General features: G+C 65.1%; 1 protein-coding gene across 1 annotated transcript; it reads right to left on the bottom strand.

Annotated features, from left to right (window-relative positions):
* Window positions 1-235: 235 nt before the first annotated feature.
* On the bottom strand, window positions 236-23,197 carry PLEKHO2 (pleckstrin homology domain containing O2). Its single transcript, XM_029065644.2, has 6 exons — window positions 23,086-23,197; window positions 18,725-18,874; window positions 13,158-13,274; window positions 9,874-9,981; window positions 6,634-6,732; window positions 236-3,611 (listed from the first exon to the last, which is right to left on the bottom strand). The coding sequence occupies exons 1-6, from the start codon at window positions 23,092-23,094 to the stop codon at window positions 2,481-2,483; spliced, it is 1,614 nt and encodes a 537-aa protein (XP_028921477.1). The 5' UTR covers window positions 23,095-23,197; the 3' UTR covers window positions 236-2,480.
* Window positions 23,198-23,387: the final 190 nt, after the last annotated feature.

The raw sequence follows: 23,387 nt of genomic DNA, 5'->3' as shown, positions 1-23,387 counted from the left end.
AGCCAATCCCCATTTTACAGATGAGGTAACTGAGGCACAGAGAAGTGAGGTGACTTGCCCACGGTCACACGGCTGCCAAGCGGCAGAGCCGGGCTTCGAACCCATGACCTCCGACTCCCAAGCCCGGGCTCTTTCCACTGAGCCAAGCCCGCCCCGGCCCAGGCGCCCACCCCCGGCCCCCGCCTCCACCCCTTTGACTCCAATCCCCCCCAACAAAGGGTGCTAGGGGCAGGCCGTCCTTAAAAAGTGTTTTATTGACACGTGTCCAAAAGGCGCTTTAGAAGCGGAAGGCCGTCTCCTCCGTCACGGCTCTGCCGGGCAGTCGGGGATTCACATTTGCTGGCACGGATGCCGACGGCCCTCTGGGAGGCGGGAGGCGGGAGGGAGAAGAGGCCGGACCACAGGGGTCCCCCGCTAGGATCATTCTCTAGATCCGCTTCCCGGTCTCTTCTGGCTCTTCCAGGATGGGACGCGGGGAGAGTCGGTGGCCGGCAGGGGTGTGGGGTGGTCCCCATTCAGCTGGGGCCCATGGAAGGCCTCGGAAGGAACGGGTGCGACACAGAGCCGGGAAAATTGAGACGCCGGAAGGCCTCGCCCCCGGTCTGCCTTCTCCAGAGCAGAGGTGGAGGAGACCGGGCGATGGGAAGGGATTGGACCACCCTGAGGGACACTTCTTAAGAAGAGGGCTACAGGGGGTGGGGGTTGGAAGGAGGAGGATGATGACCACGGACCTGGACCGGGAGTAGGACCGAAGCTGGGTCCGATCTGATTATCTCATGTCTTCCCGGGCGCTTAACGCAGTGTTTGGCACCGAGCCCTGGCTCAATAAATACCCCCAGTAATTCACTAATTGGCATCCGGCACCGCGGCCTGGCCCTCCCAGACTCCAGCCCCGCTGATCACCCCCAGATCCTCCCCAGTGAGATGACTGCGTACAGGGTCTGGCATTTGTATCTAATCAAACCCAGCGGACGGGCATCTTCGGGTTTGTGTTGGGGAATGGCGAGGGCGGGGGGGAGGCTCTCTCACTTCCCAGAGCCTTCTCCGCGGCGGGGCCTGCCAGCCCGACCCCCGCCTCCGCCTGGCGACTCTGGGGAAAAAAAACAAAGTGCGTGTATGGAAAATCCGCTAAATCGTAAGCTCCCGGAAGGCAGGGATCGTGTTGTCTAACTTGTCTCCCAAACGCTCAGTCCGGCGCCGGGCCCACGGTAGTGGTTCGGCGGGCAGTCCTGACGGGCTGACGGTTGAGTGGCGGTCGAGACCACCCCCCGGTCCCTTCCCGGTATCTGACCCTGCATGTTAAAGAGCGCCGGGCCCCTCCCACGAGCTCAGTACAGCACTCGGCTCTCAGTCAGCACTCAATAAATACCCCCGGTTGATGGGCTGGGTTGAGGGGGAGCACCAGTACGGCGGGGGTACTCTGTACCCCCAAAGGAACCTGCCCTTATACCGGAAAGAAATGCCGAAAAACCCCAACGCCCGGATTCTGTTCGGGAGGAGAGGGGCCGTCCGATTCGTTTCACCGCTAAGGGATGGTTGGAGGGCACTCCTACCCGGAGGCAGGGGGATGGATGAGTTGACTCCCCCGTGAGCTCTTTCGGACCCAGGTTTCTCTGATTCTACCTGCCGCCTGCCCGCCCACCCAGGAGGTCATCACCTCTCGAACCCAGACCCCGGCAGCTGGAGGGCAGAGTTGGGTGGGCGGGGAGGAAGAGCGGAGGGGGAAACTGAGGAACGGACGGCAGCAGGAGAAGATATCTCTTCCTGAACCACGGAGGTGCCGTTGGGGCGATCTTACTCTCTGGAAATGCCCGCTTGAGGTTTGGGCAGGTGGGCTACTCTTGCCCAGGGGTCCCCGCCCCTTCCGCCTCTGGGCAGCCTCTACAGGGTGGGTGGTCCGCAGGGACACCCAGTCACCTGACAACCCCCCCCGCCCGCTCCTTCTCTAATGCCCCCCGCCAGCCAGAACGGAGGGTAGGCGGACCCCGGTGTGAGCCGGGGCTGCTCTTCCTGCTGCAGCCAGGGTTAGAGGTCAGAGGGCGTGGGGAAGGGGGAATTCCCCCTCTCGCCGCCCCGGGGATCCTGGTAGCCGACCCACGTCTCCTTCAAATGCCGGGTGGCCCTAGAGTCTCGGTCCCAACACCCGCCCCCTCCCCCCGCCCCAACACACACAAATCCCCTCTCCCCCCTCCCGGGGCTGGAAATGGGCCCGCTGGGGCTCCTCGGCCGACTCTGTCCCAGCCGGCGCCCGGGCCAGGAGTCGCCGGGATCGGTGGGAATCGAAGGCGGCAAGGCGGCGGGGCTTCGGGCTGGAGGAGGACCGGGCCGGTGAGGGCAGAGCTTCCGAGGGTCCGGCCCGGGAGGACGGGGTAGGGGGCGCGGGGGGCGGGGGGCAAGCAGGAGCAGAGCCCAGAGCGGTCGCACCCCGGCAAGGCCCGGCTACGCCAACGCAACCCGGAGCGAGGTGGGGGCGGCCCGGCTCAGGGAACGCTTCTCCTGTACAGGGTCACCAAGTCCTTTCGCTCCTGCTTCCGGTCCCCGCCGCGCCCCCGGGGTTCCTTGTTCAGTTCCCCTAAGCCCTTGATTTCCTGTAAGACCTGGGTGGCCTGCCTCAACTGCTCCGCGGCCTGGTTGAGCAACACCTTGGCATTGACCGGGGCCCCGTTCCCCTCTGGCTCCGACGCCGCCTCGCGCAAGACCCGGTTCAGCAGCAGCTCCGTCTTCTCCCGCTCGGAGGCCACCTTCCTCTCCATCCTGGCCAGGGGGTGCAGGTCCCCCCGGCTTCCCAGCCCCTGGCCGCTCTCGGACAGCAGGTCGCTGAGGGAGGCGCAGCGGGCCGGGGCCGGCCCGTCCGTCTTCGGGGAGGCCGGCGGCCGTGTCTCCTCTTTCGGCCGAGGGACCTCCGGGCTCCGTTCCCCAGCGGCTCCGCGGGTCTCCGGCGCCGGCCCGGGCTCGGCCCCGTCCGACGCGTCCAAACTGACCGGGGAGCAGTTCCCTCTGTCGTCTGGGGCCTGGGGGTCACTGGGGGCCGCGGGCTCCGGCGGACCAGAGTCCAGGCTCGAGTTGTGGCTCCTGCGCATGGACTGCTTTAGTTTCTCTGACAGGATCTTGGGGGGCGGGGTGGGCGGCTTCCCAGGCTCCTTAGGCCCAGCCTCAGCGGGAACCTCCGGACCGTTGGGTCCGGTGGCTTCCGAGCCGGCGGGAACAGAAGGTTCCGGCGGGGTGTTTTCCCAGCTCACTTTCAGTTTGTCCGAGAGGATCTTGGGGGGAGGGACCGGGGGTAGCCTGGGCCCCTGACCCGCTTCCGCCGTAGCCTCCTTGCTGTCCCCCTCCGGGGGTACCGGGCCCCCTCCGGTCTGGCCCTCGGCCTCCTGCGCTCCGGGGCCGCCGCCCCCCAGGTCGTCCCGGAGCGTCTCCGGGGCCGGCGGTTGGGCCCCCTCCTCCGCCACGGGCTTCTCGGGCCCGGGAAGGGGCTTGGTCGGAGGCTTGGGGATCTCCCTGGGGGGTGAGACGGTGCCGTCGCCGTCGGACACCGGGGTCGGGGAGGGTGGGCCGCTGTCCGGCACGTCGAGGTCCAGCCTCAATAGCCCGTCCGATACCGCGTTGGCGACCTGCAGTGGGAAGGATGGGGCAAGGGACTCACTCATTCATTCATCCGATCGTATCTATTGAGCGCTTACTGCGTGCAGAGCACCGTACTGAGGCCTTGGGAGAGTATTCTCAGTTCCAGCTTCCCCACGGAGGGGTGGGGGATCCCCCTCCCAACCCAGTCCACGGACTCCTGTTCATCTTGTATTCCACCCAGGGTTTCACAAAGTGCCTGGCGTGGAGTAAGTGCTTAATAAAAGCCACACTAGCTCGCTACCCTCCGCCCTGGCCGTCAGCCCTCAACCAGGCTCCCCAAAACGCTCCAGATAACCCAAGTTGGCAGTGGCCTTCTTTCTCCCCAGTTCCCCAAGACCTTCCTCTGACCCCGCTCCCTTTCACTCCCAGAACGTCCTTCTTTCCCCTCTAAATAATGCAGGCGACAGTCGTCCTCGCCCTCATCTATCTTTCATGCCCTGTTACTGCCCCGTCCCCCTTTGGGTCGACCTGGGCCACGAGCAGCCTTGGAAGCACCTCGAGGGTGGGGACTATTCCCCAGGTCGTCCTTTTTCGTTCCCTCTGTGGGGGGGTCCGGGGCCCCCTATACACCACCCAGGCCCTGGCTCCCCCAGAGCCTGTGGAGAGGGACCTGGGGGTTTCAAAGTTGGTCAATCATATTTATCCAGTGCTTACCGTGTGCAGAGCACTGTAAAAATGATGATGATGGTCTTTGTTAAGCGTTTACTAGGTGCCAAGCACTGTCCTAAGCGCTAGAGTAAATACAGGGTAATCAGGTTGTCCCACACGGGGCTCACGGTCTTAATCCCCATTTTACCGATGAGGTCACTGAGGCACAGAGAAGTTAAGTGACTTGTCCAAAGTTACACAGCTGATAAGTGGAGGATCTGGGATTAGAACCCACAACCTCTGACTCCCAAGCCCGGGCTCTTTCCACTAAGCCACGATACCAAGTTTCTGGGAGAGGACAATAGAACAATACAAAAGACGCAATCCCTGTCTAAAACGAGCTTATACTCAAAGCTGGCTCAGCCAGTTGCCAGGGCAGCGAATCATGATCATCATCATAATAATAACAATAATGGTATTTGTTAAGCGCTTATTATCTGCCAGGCACTATACTAAGCGCTGGGGTGGATACAAGCAAACCGGGTTGGATGCAGTCCCTTGCCCACCTGGGACTCACAGCCTCAATCCCCATTTTACAGATGAGGTAACTGAGGCCCAGAGAAGTGACTCGCCCAAGGCCACCCAGCAGACAAGTGGCGGAGCCGGGATTAGAACCCATGACCTTCCGACTCCCAGCCCCGTGCTCTACCCACTACGCCACACTGCTGCTCATCCACCACGCGGCTTCTCAGATGTCACTTGCACTGCCCCACGGGACTGGGGGACCCAGGAACAACCTCAAGAGTTTCGGCCCGCCGTCTGATTTGGTTTTTAGGATTGGCAGGGGACCCCTGAGGCTGGGTGGACTGGCGATGGCGAGAGGGGAGGGCCGCTGTCCTGAGCCAGGTAGCCGGGGGCTGCCCAGAGCCGGCGGACAGGTCCACCCCCCACCCCCCCCGGCTCAGCCGGGCAGAGCCCCGGTTCGGGGGACCTCTGCGGCTCCGCCTTCCCGAGGGCGTCCGGGGAGGAGGGGTGGGAGAACGCCCGGGCCCGCTGGCCGCCGGCTAAGACGGGGTCAGGGTCGGGACGTAAACCCGGGGCCCCTGAAGGCCAGAGGGGCGCCGGGCGGGCCGGACACAGACACCGGGCAGGGCCTCAAGCGCCTCCCCGTGCGAACGATGGGCAGAGTGGGGCGGGGCGACAGGGGTGGACGGGGCGATGAGGGGCGGCCCTGGGCCACGGCCGCAGAAGTCGGCTCTCGGGCTAGTCCCCACCGAGACCTCGCCCGCGATGGTGCACGGGGGGCACGCCCACACACGTGCACCCTCAGAGCATCAAAGCCCTCTTTTTCAATCCAGCAGCAGCCCCCGTTTTTTTGGGGGGGGCGTTTAATAGCCTTTGTTAAGCACCGACTGTGCGTCAAACCCTGTTCTAAGCACTGGGGTAGGTAGATACAGATGACTTGGACACAGACCCTGTCTCACATGGGGCACACGGTCTAGAGAGGAAGAAGAACAGGAGAACTGAGGCAAGGAGAAGTTAAGTGACTAGTCCGAGGTCACTTAGCAAGCAGTTGGCGGGGCCGGGATTAGAACCCAGGTCCTCTGACTCCCAGGTCTGTGTCCTTTCCACTGGGCCCGGCTGTTCCGGAACCTCCCTTTCAGTTTCCCAAGATTTTCAGTGTCGGGAAACCTGTGCTCCCCGCAATCCCCTGAGCTGCGGCCCGTCCGCCCGCCCACCTCCTCCCGGCCTTCGGGCCAACGTGGAGACCCCGACCCTCCAGCCCCACGCCATTCCCCAGAGCCACATCCCACCCCTCCAATGGGCACACACGGGTCTGTCCTTTCCCCACCCACTGGCCAGGACCTGGGGCGATCCGGGACCCCAACCCCTCTCTGCATCCTGCCACCCTCCAGCAGCCCTAATTCCCCACACTGTGATGAATAATAATAATAATAATGGCATTTGCCAAGTGCTGAGGCAGAGAGCGGTTAATCAGGAAGGACAGAGTCCCTGTCCCACACGGGGTTTACGGTCTTCATCCCCATTTTACCGATGAGATCATCGAGGCCCGGAGAAGTGACTTGCCCAAGGTCACACAGCAGACAGGTCGTGGGGCCGGGATTAGAACCCAGGTCCTTCTGCCTCCGAGGCCGGTGTTCTATCCACTTGGCCACGCCGCTTCAGCCACACGACCGTGTGTTTCGGCTCCACCGTCTACCCACGCTCCAGTTCCCAGGCAGACTTGGCTGGGGTTTGCCAGACCACCCCAATAATCCCCGCCACCGCCCCTTCCCCCGGGGCCTAACCCGCCCCCCAACTCTTCTCCCTTCCACCCCCGGGCCTCCCCCGCTCTCTCCCTTGCCCCTGCCCCGCCGGGCCAGCCCGCTTCCGCGGGAGTCCCCTCTGGCGGACCCTCACCTCCTTCAGATGGAAGCGGGTGGGCGGCCGACGGCGTTGGCCCCCTTTGACCCGGTCTCTGGTCACATGCTCGAGGGCACAGCTCTGGTCCACCTTCACCTGCAACGGCAAATGGGACGAGCTGCAGGCGCAGAGGAGGAGGAGCAGAAGAGCCGCGCGCCGCCCAGCCCCGCCCCGCGCACAGGCGCCTACGGCCCGGCAAAGCTCTGCCGTATCGGATGGCGTCTCGGCCGCGCCGCGGCGGGACAAGTTGGGGCCTTTCCCCCTGCCCGCGCCGACCCGTCCGGACCCAGGGAGACGGGGCGGCGGGAGCCGCACTCGTGGGGCGAACGCGAGCACGGGGTCCCGCGTGACCGCCGCCCTCCTCGGTCCGGGGGAGCCCCTTGTCAAACGGCTTCGCGTGACTCTGCGCCCAGATTCACTCATTCGTTCGGTCGTATCTAGTGAGAACTTACTGGGTGCAAAGTACTGTCCTAAGCGCTCGAGAGAGTGCAGTATAACGACAGACAGATTCCCCGCCCCCAGCGATCTCCTGGGCATCTTTAGGCCAGTCTCCAGTAATAAGAGACTGATTAATAACAGTAATTGTGGCATTTGTTAAGCGCTCACTAAGTACCGAGCCCTGTACTGAGCGCCTGGGTAGATACAAGATCACCGGGTCCCCCATGAGGCGCGCGGTCAAAACAGGAGGGAAAACAGGTATCGAATCCCCATTTTGGCGATGAGGGAACCGAAGCAAAGAGGAAGTGAAGTGACTCGTCCCCGGTCACAGGACGGTTAACGCAGTGGAGCGGAATTAGAACGCAGGCCCTCCCACTCCCAGGCCCGGCTTCCTCCACCAGACGTTGTTCCGGTATTTGGCTAAACCAACCGGTGCCAGGGGTGACGCTCGGTCATTCACTCACTCGTTCACGCGATCGTATTTATTGAGCGCTTACCGTGTGCAGAGCACTGATCTAAGCGCTGGGGAGAGTACGATACGGGTTACCGGAGGAGGGGGGGAGAGCGGTGACGGAGGTGTTACTGATGGTGTCTGGTTTCCCGGGGCGGGCGGGCCGGCCAGGGTAGCACAACTAGAAAAGCCCACGCCCGGCCCAGCCCCAGACCTCGGAGCTCGACATTTCTGTGCCTCGTCTGCTCTGTGACCTTGGGCAACTCACTTCACTTCTCTGTGCTCCGCTTACCCCATCTGGAAAACGGGGAGGGAGACCGTCAGCCCCACGAGGAACGGGGACCGTTTTTAACTTGATTTGCTGATAATAATAATGATAATGGTGGCGCTTGTTAAGCGCTTACTTTCTTACGTTCTAAGCGCTGGGGGGGGGGGGGGGGATACAACGGGATCAGGTTGTCCCACGTGGGGCTCACGGTATTAATCCCCAATTTACAGATGAGGTAACTGAGGCACGGAGAAGTGAAGTGACTTGCCCACACTCACACAGCTGGCAAGTGGCGGAGCCGGAATCAGAACCCACGACCTCTGACTCCCAAGCCCGGGCTCTTTCCACTTTTCCAGAGACAGCCACCCTAGCGCTTGGTACCGTGAGTGGCACATAGTAAGTGCTTAACGGATACCCCAGTTATTACCATCATAGGCTGTGTGACTTTGGGCGAGTCACTTAACTTCTCTGTGCCTCAGTTACCTCACCTGTAAAATGGGGATCAAGACCGTGAGCCCCACATGGGACAACCTGATCACCCTGTATCTACCCCAGTGCTTAGAACGGTGCTTGGCACATAGTAAGTGCTTAACAAACTACCATTATTATCCAGTGCTTAGAACAGTGCTTGGCACATAGTAAGCGTTTAACAAATACCACACTTATTATCATTCTTATTATGATCATTATTATTAGTTCCTCATCTGTAAAATGGGGATAACCGCAGCCGGTTCTCCCTGTCCCTACCCCAGGCAGTCTGGAGAGCGGGACAGGATGCCTTCGGAAAAATAGAAACAGCACGGTCTAGTGGACAGAACGTAGGCCTGGGAGTCGGGAGGTCCTGGGTTCTAGTCCCGGCTCGGCCACCCGGCTGCTGGGTGACCTCGGGCAAGTCACTTCCCTTCCCTGCACCTCAGTTCCCTCATCGGTAAAACGGGGATTGAGACTGTGAGCCCCACGTGGGCCGGGGGACGTGACCAACCCCATTTGCTTCTAATCACCCCAGCGCTTAGGGAACACAGTAAGCGCTTAACGAATACCGTTGTTGTTGTTGTTCTCTGGGCCTCCGTTCCCTCATCTGGAAAATGGGGATGAAGACTGTGAGCCCCATGTGGGACACGTGCCCCGTCCAATTTGATTAGCTTGTAGCTATCCAGAGCTTAGAAGAGTGGCACGCAGTAAGTGCTTAATGAGACCGAGAGACACGGAGACAGAGAGAGAGAGAGAGTGCAGAGCTCAGAGTCCCAAGAGGTCAGAGCGTCCGAGCCTGAGCAGGGGAGGGGGCGGTTAGTCATGAAAAATATAGAAAAAGGGCCACTCAGATTCATGGGATTGGGGTCTCTGCCCCCTCCTGGCACGAGCCAGAGTGAGGGCGAGCGCGGAGGTGGTCTCTGATCTCGGATCAGCCCGGGAGGTGGGGGGAGAAGGGGTTGCCGTTCCACGGGGCTCTACCGGCCCCGCCCCCCGCCCCCTTTCCCCGAACAGGGCGGAAGGGAGGGGAGGGACCCCCCGGGACGGGCCAGGCAGGAAACCTCAGGGCCACAAAGACCACCTCCCCCACGGCTCCCAGCCCCCACTGTGCCCTGTTGCCCCACAGGGGAGGGGGAGGGAAGCCCGGCAGGGGGTCAGGCCTGGTGGCCCTGGCTGCCCTGAAGCGGGCAGCGCCCCCCACCCGGTGCGCTCTCTCTCTCGCTCTCTCACACACACACACACACAGAGCCCGAGGGGAGGCAAGGCCGAGGCCCGCGGTCGCCAGCGTCGGGGCCCAGAGCCGCCTCTGGAACCCGGACGCCCGCGCCACGGCCGGACTCGAAACCACACTCTCTGCAGTTGCCTCCCTCGGCCTCGGCCCGGGCCGGCTGACTAAGCGCGCGCCCATCCACGTGAGCTGGGGCCTCGCCAAGGGGGAAACGCATCCCCCGGCTCGGCCCCGGCCCGGGACCGCGGTCCCAACTTGCGCCCGGGACTTCGGGGGCCCTCCTGTCGACGGGAGGGAGACGGAGGAAGACGCGGCCCGTCTCCGGGACGGGCGCGTGGGTCCGCCCGGCCGGAGCCCCCCGGCCCGTCTCCACTCTCTCACCTCGTCGAACGCCTTGTTTTTGCCCTTGTTGATGCCATCGTTGAGGGCTTTGATCCACAGTTCCTTCTCCTCTCCGGTCGCAGCCTGGAACTTGAGGTCATGAACCTGCTGCGGGGGAAGACACGGGTCTGTCAGCGCCACCCTGGGGGAGAGGGGGAGGGGGTTCCCGGGCCGTCCCCAGCTACCGGGGACCCTCCCGCTCCCCGAGGAACTCCGGCCCCGCGGAAGGAAGCTCTCCGACAGCCTGGCCCGGGGTCACGCACGACCCCCAGCCGCCGGGACGGGGCCCGGGCTCCGTCCGCCCCCTGCCCGGCCCGCCTGTCCGCGGCCACCCGCTCGGGCGGCGCCAGGGCAGTGGGCTCCCGGGAGGCTCGGCGGGGAGGGGCGTCTCCCTCGACGGCATGATCCGTGCGAGACGAGGCTCGCCGACACAGCTCCCCACCCTTTTAAAATGTGCGAACGCACAGAAACGCACGCGCACGGACACCTGCTCCCGAGAGCTGTCTGAGCACGAGAAACAGCTCGGTGCGTGATTGGGATGCCCAGAGTGCCCAAAACTGAGATGGGTGAGGGCAGGGAGTGGGGGGAAGGGAGGGAGGGAGAGAGAGAGAGACAAAGAGATCGGGAAAAGGCGGGGGGGGGGGGGCTGGGAGATGAGAGGAGGAGGAGGAAGGGCAGGAGCGGAGCCGGCAGGAGACTGGGGTGACGTCCAAGCCGAACCAGGCCCGGTGCCCGCCACCTCGCCCCCTTCCCCCGCCGGGCCCCGCCGCCAGCCTGGCAGCCTTGGAGGATGACCTCACGGGTCAGTCAGCGCCGAGGGGACCGGGACGGGGCAGACACTGGGGCCTTTGTCGATTTGCCGCAAGTGCGTCCGGCCGCGGGAGCGGCAGCCCCGTGACCGCGACGACAGCCGGCAGTCGGCCCCGTGAAATGGGACACAGAACCTCCCCCGCCTTCACGAGACGGAGAGACACGGAGACGGAGAGAGAGAGCGCGGAGCTCGGAGTCCCAAGAAGTCGGAGAGCCCGAGCCTGGGCAGGGGAGGGGGCGGTTAGTCATCGTTGCCTTCGGCCTCTCCCTCGAGGACCACCCTCCCATGTTGTCATAGCAACAGCGGGGGCATCCTCTCCGATGGGGGTGGGGGGGGGGAGGTGTTGCTGGAAGGGGCGGGACCCATTTCCCGGGAAGTCGGGGCCTCCGGCTTGGGAGTCCTGGGCCTCGAGGGTCGAGGGTGAGAACACAAGTGCTTCGGTGATGCGGAAGGGATGCGGTGGTGGGGGGGTGGGTGAGGGGAGTGGGCAGAGGGTCGGAGGAGGAGACGGTAGTCACGGAAGGCTTCCCGGAAGAGGTGATTTCAGGAGGGCTTTGAAGGTGGGGAGAGCGGAAGACCGCCGGATGCGAAGGCGGAGGGAGCTCCGGGCAGTGGGGGAGGACGTGAGATTGAGCGAGAGGCTGGTAGAAAGACAGTGAGAGAGAAAGAGAGACAAGTTCACTGTAGGCAGGGGATGTGTCTGCTTATTGTTCTATTGTATTCTCCCAAGCGCTTAGTCCAGCGCTCTGCACACAGTAAGCACCCAATAAATACGACGGAATGAAAGAGGACCCAAGAACGTCCCCAAGCCCCACGGGGCTTCTCTCATGGGAGACCCACTCCATCCTATCCTCCCTCCAACCACCCCGCACCCACCCACCCCTAAGGCCAAACTTGCATCCATCCTAGGGAAACCAGCAGGCAGGTGTGGACTCCCTCCGGCCAGCGGGCTGGACCCCGGAGAGAGATCGGGGGACGGGGCGACTCGGGCCGGATGTCGCCAGGATGACATCACGGGGACAGCGGATGTCGCCAGGGAGGTGGGGAGAGAGGGTGGGAGCCGGCTCTGGTTGTCGCCCCCGTTTCCCGTCCCTCCTCGGGAAAGGGGCGCACGGCAAGGTTCTGCAAGGGGTTGCTCTGACACTCCCCTGCACGAACGATCTCTCTCACACACAGACACACACACTCACACCCACCCCCCCGGGGGCGGGCGTGCCCGCGATCTTCCCGGCCTCCCACGCTCGGGTTCGGGCAAATCGGAGCCCCGCGAGTCCTCGGAGGCCCTTTCGGCTCCTGGCACCGGATCTCTCTGTCTGCGGCGGCCGCCGCCTCCTCCTCCACTTCCCATCCGCCCAACCCTGGCCACCGTCCGGCCTCCAATAAGCGCAGCAAAGGGTTAATCGGCTCCCCGCCGCAGGTGGGCCGCAGTGCCCGGCGGAGGGTGGAGGGAGAGGAAGGGAGGAAAAGGCCAGCAGGGCAGGCTGGTGCGAAGAAACCCAGTAGCCGCCGGGTAGAGCCCGGGCTCCCGCATCCCCAGCGGTCAGCGCTCAGCCCGGGGGGAGAACATGAAACCCGGGCCCCGGGGAGACGGCCCCGAACCCCGGTCCCAACGTCTCGACTGAGACCGGCGGCGGCGGTCGGAGTAGGTTGTGTGTCAGCGACCGCCTCGCCTTGCCCAGCGGGAACGCTCCACCTGCAAACACTCGTGCCGCGGTGGAGAAGGGGGCAGGAGGAGAGGGAGGAGAGAGGGGATGAGGGGAAGAGGCGGGAAGAAAAAGGACGAGGAGGAAGAGGAGGAGGGAGAGGAAAAAGCGGAGCGCCGCCGCCGGGAAGGCTGCGGTCTCTCGCAGCCCCCGCCCAGGGGCCGGATTCTGAGCCCTCCAAACACAGGCCTCCCCGGCCCGGCCTTCTCGACCCCGGACTCGCACATCAGCAGGGTCGGTCGCCCTTTGACTCAACGCCCTGCCCCTCGTCGACCGGCCCACGGCGCAGAGAGCGGGTCCCGGGTGTCTGTGCAGGGGGGACGTGTCTCCCCCAGGCCGGGACGTCACCCTACTTGCCCCGTCGGCTCAGGCCCGGACAACCCCCAAGGGGGCTGGCGTGCCCCCGCTCCAGTCCCCGCCCCAGCCGGATCCCAGTTCCATCCTCTCAGAGCGCGGCAAGCTCTGGGAGACCCCCGCCCCGGGCCGGAGGGGTCCCGACGGGGGCCGGCCGCGACCCGTCTAGCAAAATCCTGACCCCAGTCGCTGGCCGGTAGGAGACCCCGGCTGGCCCCGGTGGTTCGGAAACAGCACGGCTGCCGCCGGGGGACAGGGCAGCGGGGGCGGTGATCGCCTCTCTTGCGGGCCCCGGGGCCGGCCTGGCCTTCTCGTGCCGGCGCCCCCACCCCCGGGCAGCCCCGAGTCCCCTCGGCCCCCGGGCCGCGCCCCGGGGAGAGTCGCCGGGGCCGGCGGCCGGGGCCGGACCGGCCTACCTTGTTCCCGGGAGACCGGATGAGGATGAACCGGTGCTTCCGCTTCAAGAGGGCCCGCAGGTCCTGGCACCGCTCGTAACTGCCCAGCTCCACCGTCTCCAGGCACTTCTGCTCATCCTGCCCAGAGAGGGAGAGAGGGGCCTGGGAGCTGGGACACCCGGGTCCCGGGCCCGGTTCGTAGCCTAGTGGATGGAGCCCCGGCTTGGGGGTCAGAAGGACCTGCGTTCTAACCCCGGCTCGGCCCCTTGTCTGCCGGGTGACCTTGGGCGAGTCACTTCACTTCTCTGGGCCTCAGTTCCCTCATCCGCAAAATGGGACAGGGACGGGGTGATGACTCCAGTGCTGAGTACAGTGATAGTAAGCGCTTAACTAATATCATAGAAAATAAATGATAAAGCTCTGCCACCGACACGCTGTGGGTCCTCGGGCAGGTCACTGAGCCTCTCTGGGCCTGCAAAATGAGGCCAAACGTGCTTGCCTCTCCTTCTCTCCCAGGGGTGCCGCGAGTATAAACCGACATCGCCGGGCACTACCGCGATCCCGGCCCGGCCCCCCAGACGCCGCCCGTCTCGCTCCTGTCCGTCAATCCGTCCGTCGGTAGCACCGGAGGAGGGCTCCTGTAGGCTAGACACTCTGCTGAGTGCTTGGGAGAGTGCGGCGGAAGCAAGATACCGGTTCTCCGCCCTCAAGGGGCTTCCCGTCTAATGGCATTCAAAAACTGCATCTGACGAGCGCGGGCGGGAGGAAGAACAAGAATAAAACAGGAAGTATAAGAAATCTACCGGGAGGAAATGGCCGAATAAACAGTCGAGTAGACCAATCGAAACGGGCAGGCGTACGTGAGGGACCTGCCTGCCCCGGGTCCCCAGAGACCCCGCCGGCCCCGGATGCCAGCCCCTAACCAGCCGCAGCGGGAGCCCGGGCCTGCCCCGGGACGGGACGCGGCACCCGGCGAGCCGAGCCGGCGACGGGGCGCTCCGGGAGGAGAATGGGGTTTCCCTCTGAGGGGTGGGGGGCGGGCGTGCCCCGCTTACCGGCGGGCCTGGGCTCCCGATGCAGCGGAACCCAGGAGGAGGGGGCTGGGGGGTGCCCGCTTACCGAGGGTCCTTGGCCACCGGGCTCGGAGGGCACAATCCTATCCTATAAGGCTCAGCGGGCACACTCCTCTCCCATGAGGCCGGGAGGGCACACACCCCATGAGGCTCAGTGGGCACGCTCCTCTCTCGGGAGGCTCAGCGGGCACACTCCTCTTCCACGAGGCTCAGAGGGCACACTCCTCTCCCACGAAGCTCAGCGGGGACAGTCCTTCCCATGAGGTTCGGAGGGCACACTCCTAACTAACCCACGAGGCTCATCAGAGACAGTCCTTCCCTTGAGGCTCTGCGGGGACAATCCCATCCCAAGGGACCTCTGGGTGGCCCATCCTCCCGGGCCCGGCCTTCCCAGTGCTGCCGTCCCAGCTGCAGCAGGGGACGGGGCTTCCTCGCTCACGGACCCCGCTCCCACCCCCGGCACGGTCCGACGAGGGTCGGCCGGCTCCCGGCAAGGGCTTCCCCTCCGAGGGGCAGGTCTGGGAAGGATGAAGGGGGCCAGCCTCTCCATCTTGGGACGGCGGGGCGGACGATGCCCGAGGGGCGGCTGCCAGAGGGTCTCCGGGCGTCCGGTCGGCGCTGACATCCGAGATGCTCGATCGCCCCTCCCACGCTCCCCGGGAAAGGGGGGCGCTCTGCCATCGCGCTGGCGAACCCCGCGATAAGGAACCGCACACGTGACCAACCTCCAAGAGGCCTTTCCCTCCTTTTCTCTTCTCCCACTCCCTTCTGCGTCGCCCTGACTCGCTCCCTTTATTCATCCCCCCTCCCGGCCCCACACCACTTACGTCCTGTCATTTTTTTCTTTCTATCAATGTCTGTCTCCCCCTCTAGGCCGTGAGCTCGTTGTGGGCAGAGAATGCACCTGTGATATGGTTGTATCAACACTCTCCCCAGTGATTAGTACGGCGCTCACACACTGAGCGCTCGAGAGGTACGGCCGACTGACCGAATCGTCCACACGTCACGCCAGCCGGGAAGAGAGGAAGAAACCACGTGGTCCTACAGTGCTTTTTTAGGGGGTTAGAGGGGGTGACGATAGCGATCAGCACTCTCCTCAAGCCCTCCACACAAGCGTTCAGTCCCAAAGCGTCAGGACTGAGCCCCCTCCGTCGTCCCCGACCAGATTCCGTCGTATGCCAGGACTTGGACTACCTCAGTTAAATCGGTTTCCTCCTGCTCGCCTTCTAAATGGCATTTATTAAATTCTCACCCCGTACTAAACTCTGGGGTAGACACTCGGCGATGGGAGTGGACGCAGTTCCCATCCCGCACGGGGCTCTCAATACTAATAATAACGATAACGATGGCGTTCGTCAAGCCCTTACTAGGTGCCCAGCACCGCTCTAAGCGCTGGGGTAGATACAAGATATTCAGGTTGTCTCACGTGGGGCTCACAGTTTTAATCCCCGCTTTACAGATGAGGTGACTGAGGCACAGAGAAGTGAAGCGACTTGCCCAAAGTCACACAGCTGACAAGTAGCGGGGCCGGGATTAGAACCCACGACCTCCGGCTCCCAAGCCCGGGCTCTTTCGTCTAGGCCACGCTGCCTCCTTCCTTGACCTTCCTGTCCCACGTCTGTAAACTCTCGGAAGGCTCTCTCTTCCACCGCTCCCGATCAGCGGCATTTATTGGGCACTTCCTACGACGAGCGCCGTTCCAAGCACTTAGGTGAGTAAAATACAATAGAGTTGGTAGACAGATCCCCGGCCTCAAGAGGCTTGCAGTCTGGTGGGAGGAAGTACTGCTCTGGACCGCCGGACCGATCCTTTTTTAATTTTTAACGGTGTTTGTTAAACACTTCCCATCAGCCAGGCACCGTACTAAACGCTGGGGTGGCCACAAGTTAATCAGGTTGGACACGGTCCATGTCCCACGTGGGGCTCAGGGTCTCAATCCCCATTTCAGAGACGAGGTGACCGAGGCCCCGAGAAATGAAGGTCACCCAGCAGAGAAGTGGCGGAGCCGGGATGACAACCCGGGTCCTCTGACTCCCAGGCCCGTGCTGCGGCCAGGCCGGAGGCAGACCGGGCGTGGAGGGGACAGCGGCGGGAGTCGGGTCGGCGTCCGTGGGAGCAGAACCGGGGCGGTCGGACACGGGAGCGCGGGCGTTCCGGAGCGGGGGGCCGGGGACGGAGACGCCGCCGCCGGGCCCGGGCCCGACGCCCTGGCCTGGTGCTGCTCTCGAACCCGGCTAGTCCTCTTCCCTCCCTACGCCCCCGCCCCCCTCCGTCCCTCCACCTCCCTCCCTGCCCCAGGAGCTGGCAAACTCGGGGGGCTTTGGCTCTCACCATCCCCTTTGGCTGCGAGCCCTGAGTGGGGCGGGGACCACCTCCAATCTCATTAGCCCACATCTGCCTCAGTGCTCAGCACGCGGGGGACCTACTAAGTGCTTAAGAAATACCACAGCTATCATCCCTGCAGACTGTAAGCGCCTTATTATTAATAATAATAATAACTGTGATATCTGTTAAGCGCTTACTTTGCATCAAGCCCTGTACTGAGCGCTGGGCTTGATACAAGCAAGTTAGGTTGGACACGGTCTCCATCCCGCCTGGGGTTCACCGTCTTAATCCCCGTTTTCCAGATGGGGGAACCGAGGCACAGAGAAGCGAAGCGACTGGCCCGAGGTCGCACGGCAGACAGGTGGCAGAGCAGGGATCAGACCCCAGGTCCTCCTGACTGGCAGGACCGCGCTCCACTTGGCCGCGCCGCTGCCGCTTGCGGTGGGGATCCCTGAGGGCTCTTCCGACTCTCCCGTACCGTCCTCTCCCAAACGCTCAGTGCAGTGTTGTGCACACGGTAAGCGCTCGATGAATACCGACGAGCGACTGAATAAATCGCTCATCCTGGATCGGCGCCTCCCTCTCCACCCAACCCGTCCCCCGACCCCGGCCCGAGCTCCGGTCGAACCACGGTCGGTATCGGCGCCCGGCCGGTCTTGGCCTAATGGCTAGAACACGGGCCTGGGAGTCAGGACCTGGGTTCTAATCCAGGCCCCGCAACTTGTCTGCCGAGTGACCTCGAGCAAGTCACTTGACTTCTCTGGGCCTCCGTGACCTCAGCTGTATGATGGGGGATCAAGACTGTGAGCCGTATGCGGGCCAGGGACTGGGTCCAACCCGATTAGCTTGGGCCACTTGACGGCTTGTGTCACTTAACTTCTCTGTGCTGCCTGACACATCCTAAGCGCTTAACAAACACCATTATCATCATCATTCAGAGCGGAAGCCACGCTCTGCTCCCCACGCTCTCGTCTCTCCCACCCCCAACCCCTCGCTCACACTCTTCTCTCAACTGGAACACCCCGTCTCCTTCTGCCTCTGCCAGGCTACGGCTGTCCCTAGCTGCAAAACCCTCCTCCTCCAGGAAGCCTTCCTCCACTAAATCACACCACCCCGCTCACGGCAACCCGATGGCCACCCTTATCGTCTAAGGCTTTCTAATCCTACCCTCGGCCCTGAGGTACGTCGGCGTACTCATTTGAAGATAGATAATACGCCACAATAAATAAATCACGAGGAGCGACGCGGCCGAGTGGAAAAAGCCCAGGCCGGGGAGCCAGAGGACCCGGGTTCTAGTCCCGGGACCGCCACTCGGCGGCCGCGTGACCTTGGCCGAGTTACTTAGTGTCGCCGCGTCTCGGTTTCCTCAGCTGTAAAAACGAGGATTCAATCCCTCCTCTCCCTCGCCCGAGACTGTGAACCCCTGGGAGGGCAGGGACGGTGTGCTCCCCGATTATCTTGTATCTACCCCAGACTAAGCTTCCCTTTTCCTCAGCTCCCCCTCCCGTCCGCGTCGCTCCCTCTGCTCTATCCCCTTCTCCCCGCCCCACAGCACTTGTGTATATACACAGAACGATAATTCTATTAATTCATATCGATGCCCGTTGACTTGTTTTGATTCCCGTCTCCCCCCTTCTGGACCGTCAGCCCGGTGCGGGCAGGGACTGTCTCTCTTTACTGCTGACTTGTACTTTCCAAGGGCTTCGTAGAGTGCTCTGCGCAGGGTGAGCGCTCGACAAATCCAACTGAATGAACGAATGCTTGGCCTACAGCAAACACTTAAGCACCATAATTACGATTATTAATTATTGAATGTTCAACCATTTACTTGGGCTTTTTCATTCTGACACACTCGGGCAACTTCCTGTTACGCTCCCGCCCTCGCTCGTTATAAATAATTTCCGTCTGCCCGAAACCCACACGAGACCGAAAGCTCCCTGAATGCAGGGGCTCGCTTCTAAGTTGACCCCCGGCAGCGCTTCGCACAGCCGACCGAGGCCACGCCGGCGTCTCGCGGGGGGACGGAGCCTCGGCCCTCCCCGCCCCCCTCGACTTCCTCGCACGACCCAGGCCCGTGTGCCGGGGAGCCTCGATCCGGCCTCTCCAGGCAGCGGCCGACTCGAAGCGGGGTCCCGCCGCGGAGGCGGGGGGGTCCCCTCCCTCTCGCCGCCCGGCCCCCGCGCCGCTCACCTCGTTCTCGCAGACCAGCAGCTGCGCCTTGCAGAGGAGGAGGTAGCGATCCTTCCAGATGCCCAGGAGGCCCCCGCTGCTCTTCTTGACCCAGCCGACCTTGTCCGCGTTCCGAGCGCCACGGGCCTCTTCGCCGCTCTCTTTCACGCCCTGCGGGGACGGGGAAGGAAAGCTCAATGGGTGCGTCTGCCCACCCCCGTACCCGTCCCGGAGTGCCGGCCCCCTCGCCCACCATGCCAGGGTGCCGGCCCCAACCCCCGCGCCCCTATCTGGGGCGCGGCCCCCGACGCTCGCCCCCTCGGGTCCAGCGGGGGATCCCCCCGCCCGGCTGCCCCCCTTTCCTCTTCTCCCGCTCCCTTCTGGCTCACCCTGACTTGCTCCCTTTACCCATCTCCCCTCCCAGCCCCACAGCACTCACGTCCACATCTGTCATTTATTCATCTCTAGTCACGTCCGTCTTCCCCTCTAGACTACGAGCTCCCTGTGGGCGGGGAACGTGTCCGTTTACTGTTCTACTGTCCTCTCCCAAGCACTCAGTCCGGCGCTCTGCACGCAGCGAGCGCCCAGTGAACGCCACTGAAGGAGCCCGGCCTCCCGCTCCCCAAGGGAACCGAGCCGCCCCCCCGCCTCCCCCGGCCCGGCCCGGCCCGGCCAGCAGACCCACCCCCCGCGGCCACGAGCGGCAGTCGGAATTGGCCGGGCGGCCAAGCCTGGTGGCCGCCGGCCCGAGGTCGGCTTCTGGAGCCGGGTGGGCTCAGCGGGAAGCCGCCCCCGCCCTCCCCCGGCAGAGCCGGGGCCGGCCTCTCCGAGGCGGCCGGGAAGATCCGGGCCCGCGGCGGGGTCCGTCCCGGCCCCGGCCCCACCCCGCCTCCTCCTCTTCCTTCAGGCGCGGCCTCTGGCTCCGGCTCGCGATGGAAAACGCAACGTCCTTCTTGTTCTCCAGCATCAGCCTACCCCAGCCCCGGGCTCCGGCACCGCGACTCTTCCCCGGGGCCCGCCCCAGCGGTTAGCGCGGTGCTTTAGGACACAGGAAGTGCCTAAAAAACACCCCATCACGGTAGAGAATGGTAACGGTAATGTCGTCTTCTCCTTCTCCGCCCTCCGGGCGCTGACCTCGGCCTCTTCCTGCCAGGGTGAGAGAGCCTCCCCCTCAACAAACACCATCGTTATTAATTCTGAGTATCGTAGAGTCGGGGGACCTGGGTTCTAATCCGCGGGTCTGACGTGTGACCTCGGGCAAGTCATTTAACTCCCGTGGGCCTCGGGTTCCTCATCTGTAAAACGAGGATTCGGCACCCGCCCTCCCGCTTCTTGGACCGGGAGTCCCACGTAAGGTACGGAGCAGTGTCCAACCCGATCAGAACAGCGCCGGCCACGTAGTGGGCGCTTGATGAATGTCACGGTTAGAATTATCGTTCTTCCTGTCCCCTCCTCGGGGAAAACACCCCCCCCCCCCCGGCCCCAGAGAGGATCCGCCCTAAGCCCGGGGAGGGTAGCCCCGGCTTCACATCCTCTGGCCGACGCGCTCCGGGTCAGGGAAGTGGGTGCGGCCAGAGAGAGGGCATCCGGGGGATCGGTCGATCGTATTGATTGAGGGCTCACCACGTGCAGAGCACTGGACTAAGCGCTTGGGGAAAGGCAGACGAGAAAGCCTCTCAAAATGGGACGCCGACTCCGGCCTCTTTCATTCAGTAGTATTTATCGAGCGCCTGCTATGTGCAGAGCGCTGTACTAAGCGCTTGGAACGGACAATTCGGCAACAGACAGAGACGGTCCCCGCCCACGGCCGCCCGCCGGCCCGCCCCTCTCGGGCCCGGGGGGCCGGGGGGTTCCCCCCCGGCGACCCGAGCACAGAAACTGGAAGCGGCAGATTGCGGGGCCTCCCATTCTCCCATCGTGGAGAGAGGGCCGATGGTCACGGCGGGTAAGCTCTCCCTCTAGACCGTAAGCTCACTGAGGGCAGGGAACGCGCCCGGTTATTATTGTATTCTCCTCTCCCAAGCGCTTAGTACGGCGCCCCGCGAACACTAAGTGCTCAATAAATATTACGAATGGACCGACCGACACACCTACTCTGGCCCCTCGGGAGAGCCCCCCCCGGCCTCCTCCCCGGCCACCGCTTCCGGAAGTCAGGGCTCCGGTAAGACCCGGGGAAGACCCGAGCCCGGGGCCCTTCCCGCCACGGGCCGACTGTCCCGGGGCAGGTCCCGTCCTCCGCGGGCCGGCCCCTCCGACCGGCTGACCCACGGCCCGTCCCGCCCCGCGGCTCCCCGCATCTCCCCGGGGTCGGCACCTCGCCCCGCGGCGCGTCACGCCCGCCGCACCTGCTCCCCGTCGCGGCCGGGCTGCGGGCGAGGAGGCCCCGCTTCCGAAGGAACGGGGACTCCGGGGGCAGCCCCCCGACCCCGTGCCAGCCGGCAACGAGGGGCGAAACCGGGGAGCGTCCGGTTCCCCGGTTGGGGGGGGGGCCGGGAGTACCGCGTCCATCCTTCCTCCTCCTCCACTCAGGCCTCCGCCCCCGCGATCGAAGCTCCTTCTCCAAGGATCTCCTTCGTGCAACTCCACCACCGAGACCGGGCCGGACCCATCCCCCGCCATCCCAGGGCCGGGCTGCGGCCCCCGACCGCGGGAGCGGCAGCCGCCTCCCAGCCGGGGAACGGGGTCGACGGAAACGGGCCGGCCCCCCACCCCCGGCTCCGGCCGACGCCGCCCCTTCGGCCGGTAGCCGGACGCCGACCGACCGGGGGCCGCGCGCCGCGGCCGGGGCGGACGCCCGGGAGAGGAGGCCGGAGGGGCCGGTGGGTGGGGTCGTTTCTGGTCTCCGCCTCGGGTTCCGGCGGCCTCCGGTCCCCCTGGGCCCGGGGACGGGGGCGGCTTCGGGCCCGGGCCGTCTCCGGGTGGGACCCCCGGGTCACCGGGGCCGCCGGAGACGGAACGTGGGGGGCGGGGAGGCGGGGAGGAGGCCCGAGCCGTAGCAAAAACGAAACGTTGGCCCCGAAGGACAGGAAGCGGCATCAGGAAGCGCCGCCGCCGCCGCCGCCGCGAAAGGTCCCCCCCGCCCCCACCGTGTCCCGAGACCCACCCCTTCACCTCTCCCGGAGGCGGGCAGCGGCCGGGGGGTGGGGACCGACCGTCGCGGCCGAAGAGGAAGACGCCGGGGCTCCCGACCGACGCCCTCCCGCCCCCCGCAACCCAACCGGGGGCCCCGCCCCAGGCAGGAACCCTCAGGAGGGTGACCGTCCAAGAGGACCGGGGGCGGAGGCGGACCGTCGGGCGGGCACGCCTGTCGCACGCGCCGTCGGCCCCTCTGCCCCGGCCGGGCCCGTCCCGGGGGCCTCCCGGGAGGCCCGGGCCCGGATCCGGCCCGCTGGGCGCGGGGGCCTCGGACGGGAGCGGGGAGGAAGGGGCCGGCCGACCCCCGGGCCCGCCCTATCGCTCGGCCGGGCCTCGGGGGGCGGCGGGCGGCGCGACGTCGGCTCCGGCTGCCCGGCGAGCCCGTCGCCTCTTCGCGGGGCGAGCGGACCGCGAGCCCGCCGAGGGCGGGGAACGCGTCCGTCGTCTCGGTACCTCATCCTCTCCCGGGCGCCCGGCACGGTGTTCTTCGCACGTTCGGCGCTCCCTGAGTAAGACCGACCGGGACCGGCCGGGAGGGGACAAGGGTCGAGAGGCGGGGGGGGGGGGAGAACCGCTCTCTGGAGTCTCGAAGCCTTCGGCGGGCCAACTCCTCGGGTCCCGCACCTCGCCCCCTCTTCGACGGGATGTCTCGGGCGCCGGCTCGGTGCCGGGCACCGGACGAGGCGCTCGGAACGGCCAGTCGGGCCACGGATAATAACGATAACGTTGGTATCCGTTAAGCGCTCGCTACGTGCGGAGCGCTGTTCTAAGCACCGGGGGAGATACAGGGTGATCAGGTTGTCCCCACATGAACGGATAGAGACCATCCCCGCCCAATACCGATGTCGGTATCCGTTAAGCGCTCCCTATGCGCGGAGCACTGTTCTGAGCGCCGGGGGAGATCCGGGGGCATCGGGTTTTCTCCCACGTGGGGCTCCCGGTCGATCCCCGTTTTCCAGATGAGGTCACTGAGGCCCAGAGGAGGGACGGGCTGACGGTCTAAACGGGGACCCCTCCTCAGGATCGGGGCTCGCAGTAACCGAGGCCGTTCCGTTTCCCGGGTGGGGCGGGGGAGGGGGCGCGGGAGGGGCCTCGGGTCGTGACCTCCGCCCCCTCCCCCGCCCCCCACCCGCTTTGGGAGCCGTCCGGAGGCTGGGAGCGGGGGGCTGAGGGGGACGCCCCCTCCTCTCCGTCGGGCCCCGCGCCCCCCGGGGTCACCGACCTCCCCTCCCCTCGGCCCCGCTCACCTCCTCCATGGCCCCGCCGGGCTTAGGCGCCTCCTCGTCGGCCGGTCCGCCCGTCCGGCCCCCGGAGCCGGTCACTTGGCCGCCCCCCGGCCCCAGGCTCCGCGCTGCCCCATCGGGAGCCGGGCGGCGGCGGCGGCGGCGGCGGCGGCGGCGGCGTGTGTGCCTCGCCCCGCTCCGACCCCACCCGTCCGGTCCCCCGGGCGGCCGCCCCGTCCGTCCGTCCGCCCTCCCGCCCCTCCCGCCCGTCCCGCCCGCGGCTCCGGCGAAAGAAAGTTGGGGGCAAGAGGGAGCGGGGAGGGAGA

Source organism: Ornithorhynchus anatinus, chromosome 5 (assembly GCF_004115215.2).
Source record: "Ornithorhynchus anatinus isolate Pmale09 chromosome 5, mOrnAna1.pri.v4, whole genome shotgun sequence".
NCBI lineage: Eukaryota > Metazoa > Chordata > Mammalia > Monotremata > Ornithorhynchidae > Ornithorhynchus > Ornithorhynchus anatinus.
The sequence above is the reverse complement of the archived record's forward strand: the minus strand, read 5'-3'. Positions and strand labels throughout refer to the sequence as shown.

Excerpts from the sequence above, each read along its gene's own strand:
- PLEKHO2 (XM_029065644.2), bottom strand. Across the intron at positions 9,982-13,157 it reads TCCGGTCTCCCGGGAACAAG|CAGGTTCATGACCTCAAGTT; the intron begins GTAGGCCGGTCC and ends CTTCCCCCGCAG. Across the intron at positions 3,612-6,633 it reads CCCGCTTCCATCTGAAGGAG|GTCGCCAACGCGGTATCGGA; the intron begins GTGAGGGTCCGC and ends TTCCCACTGCAG.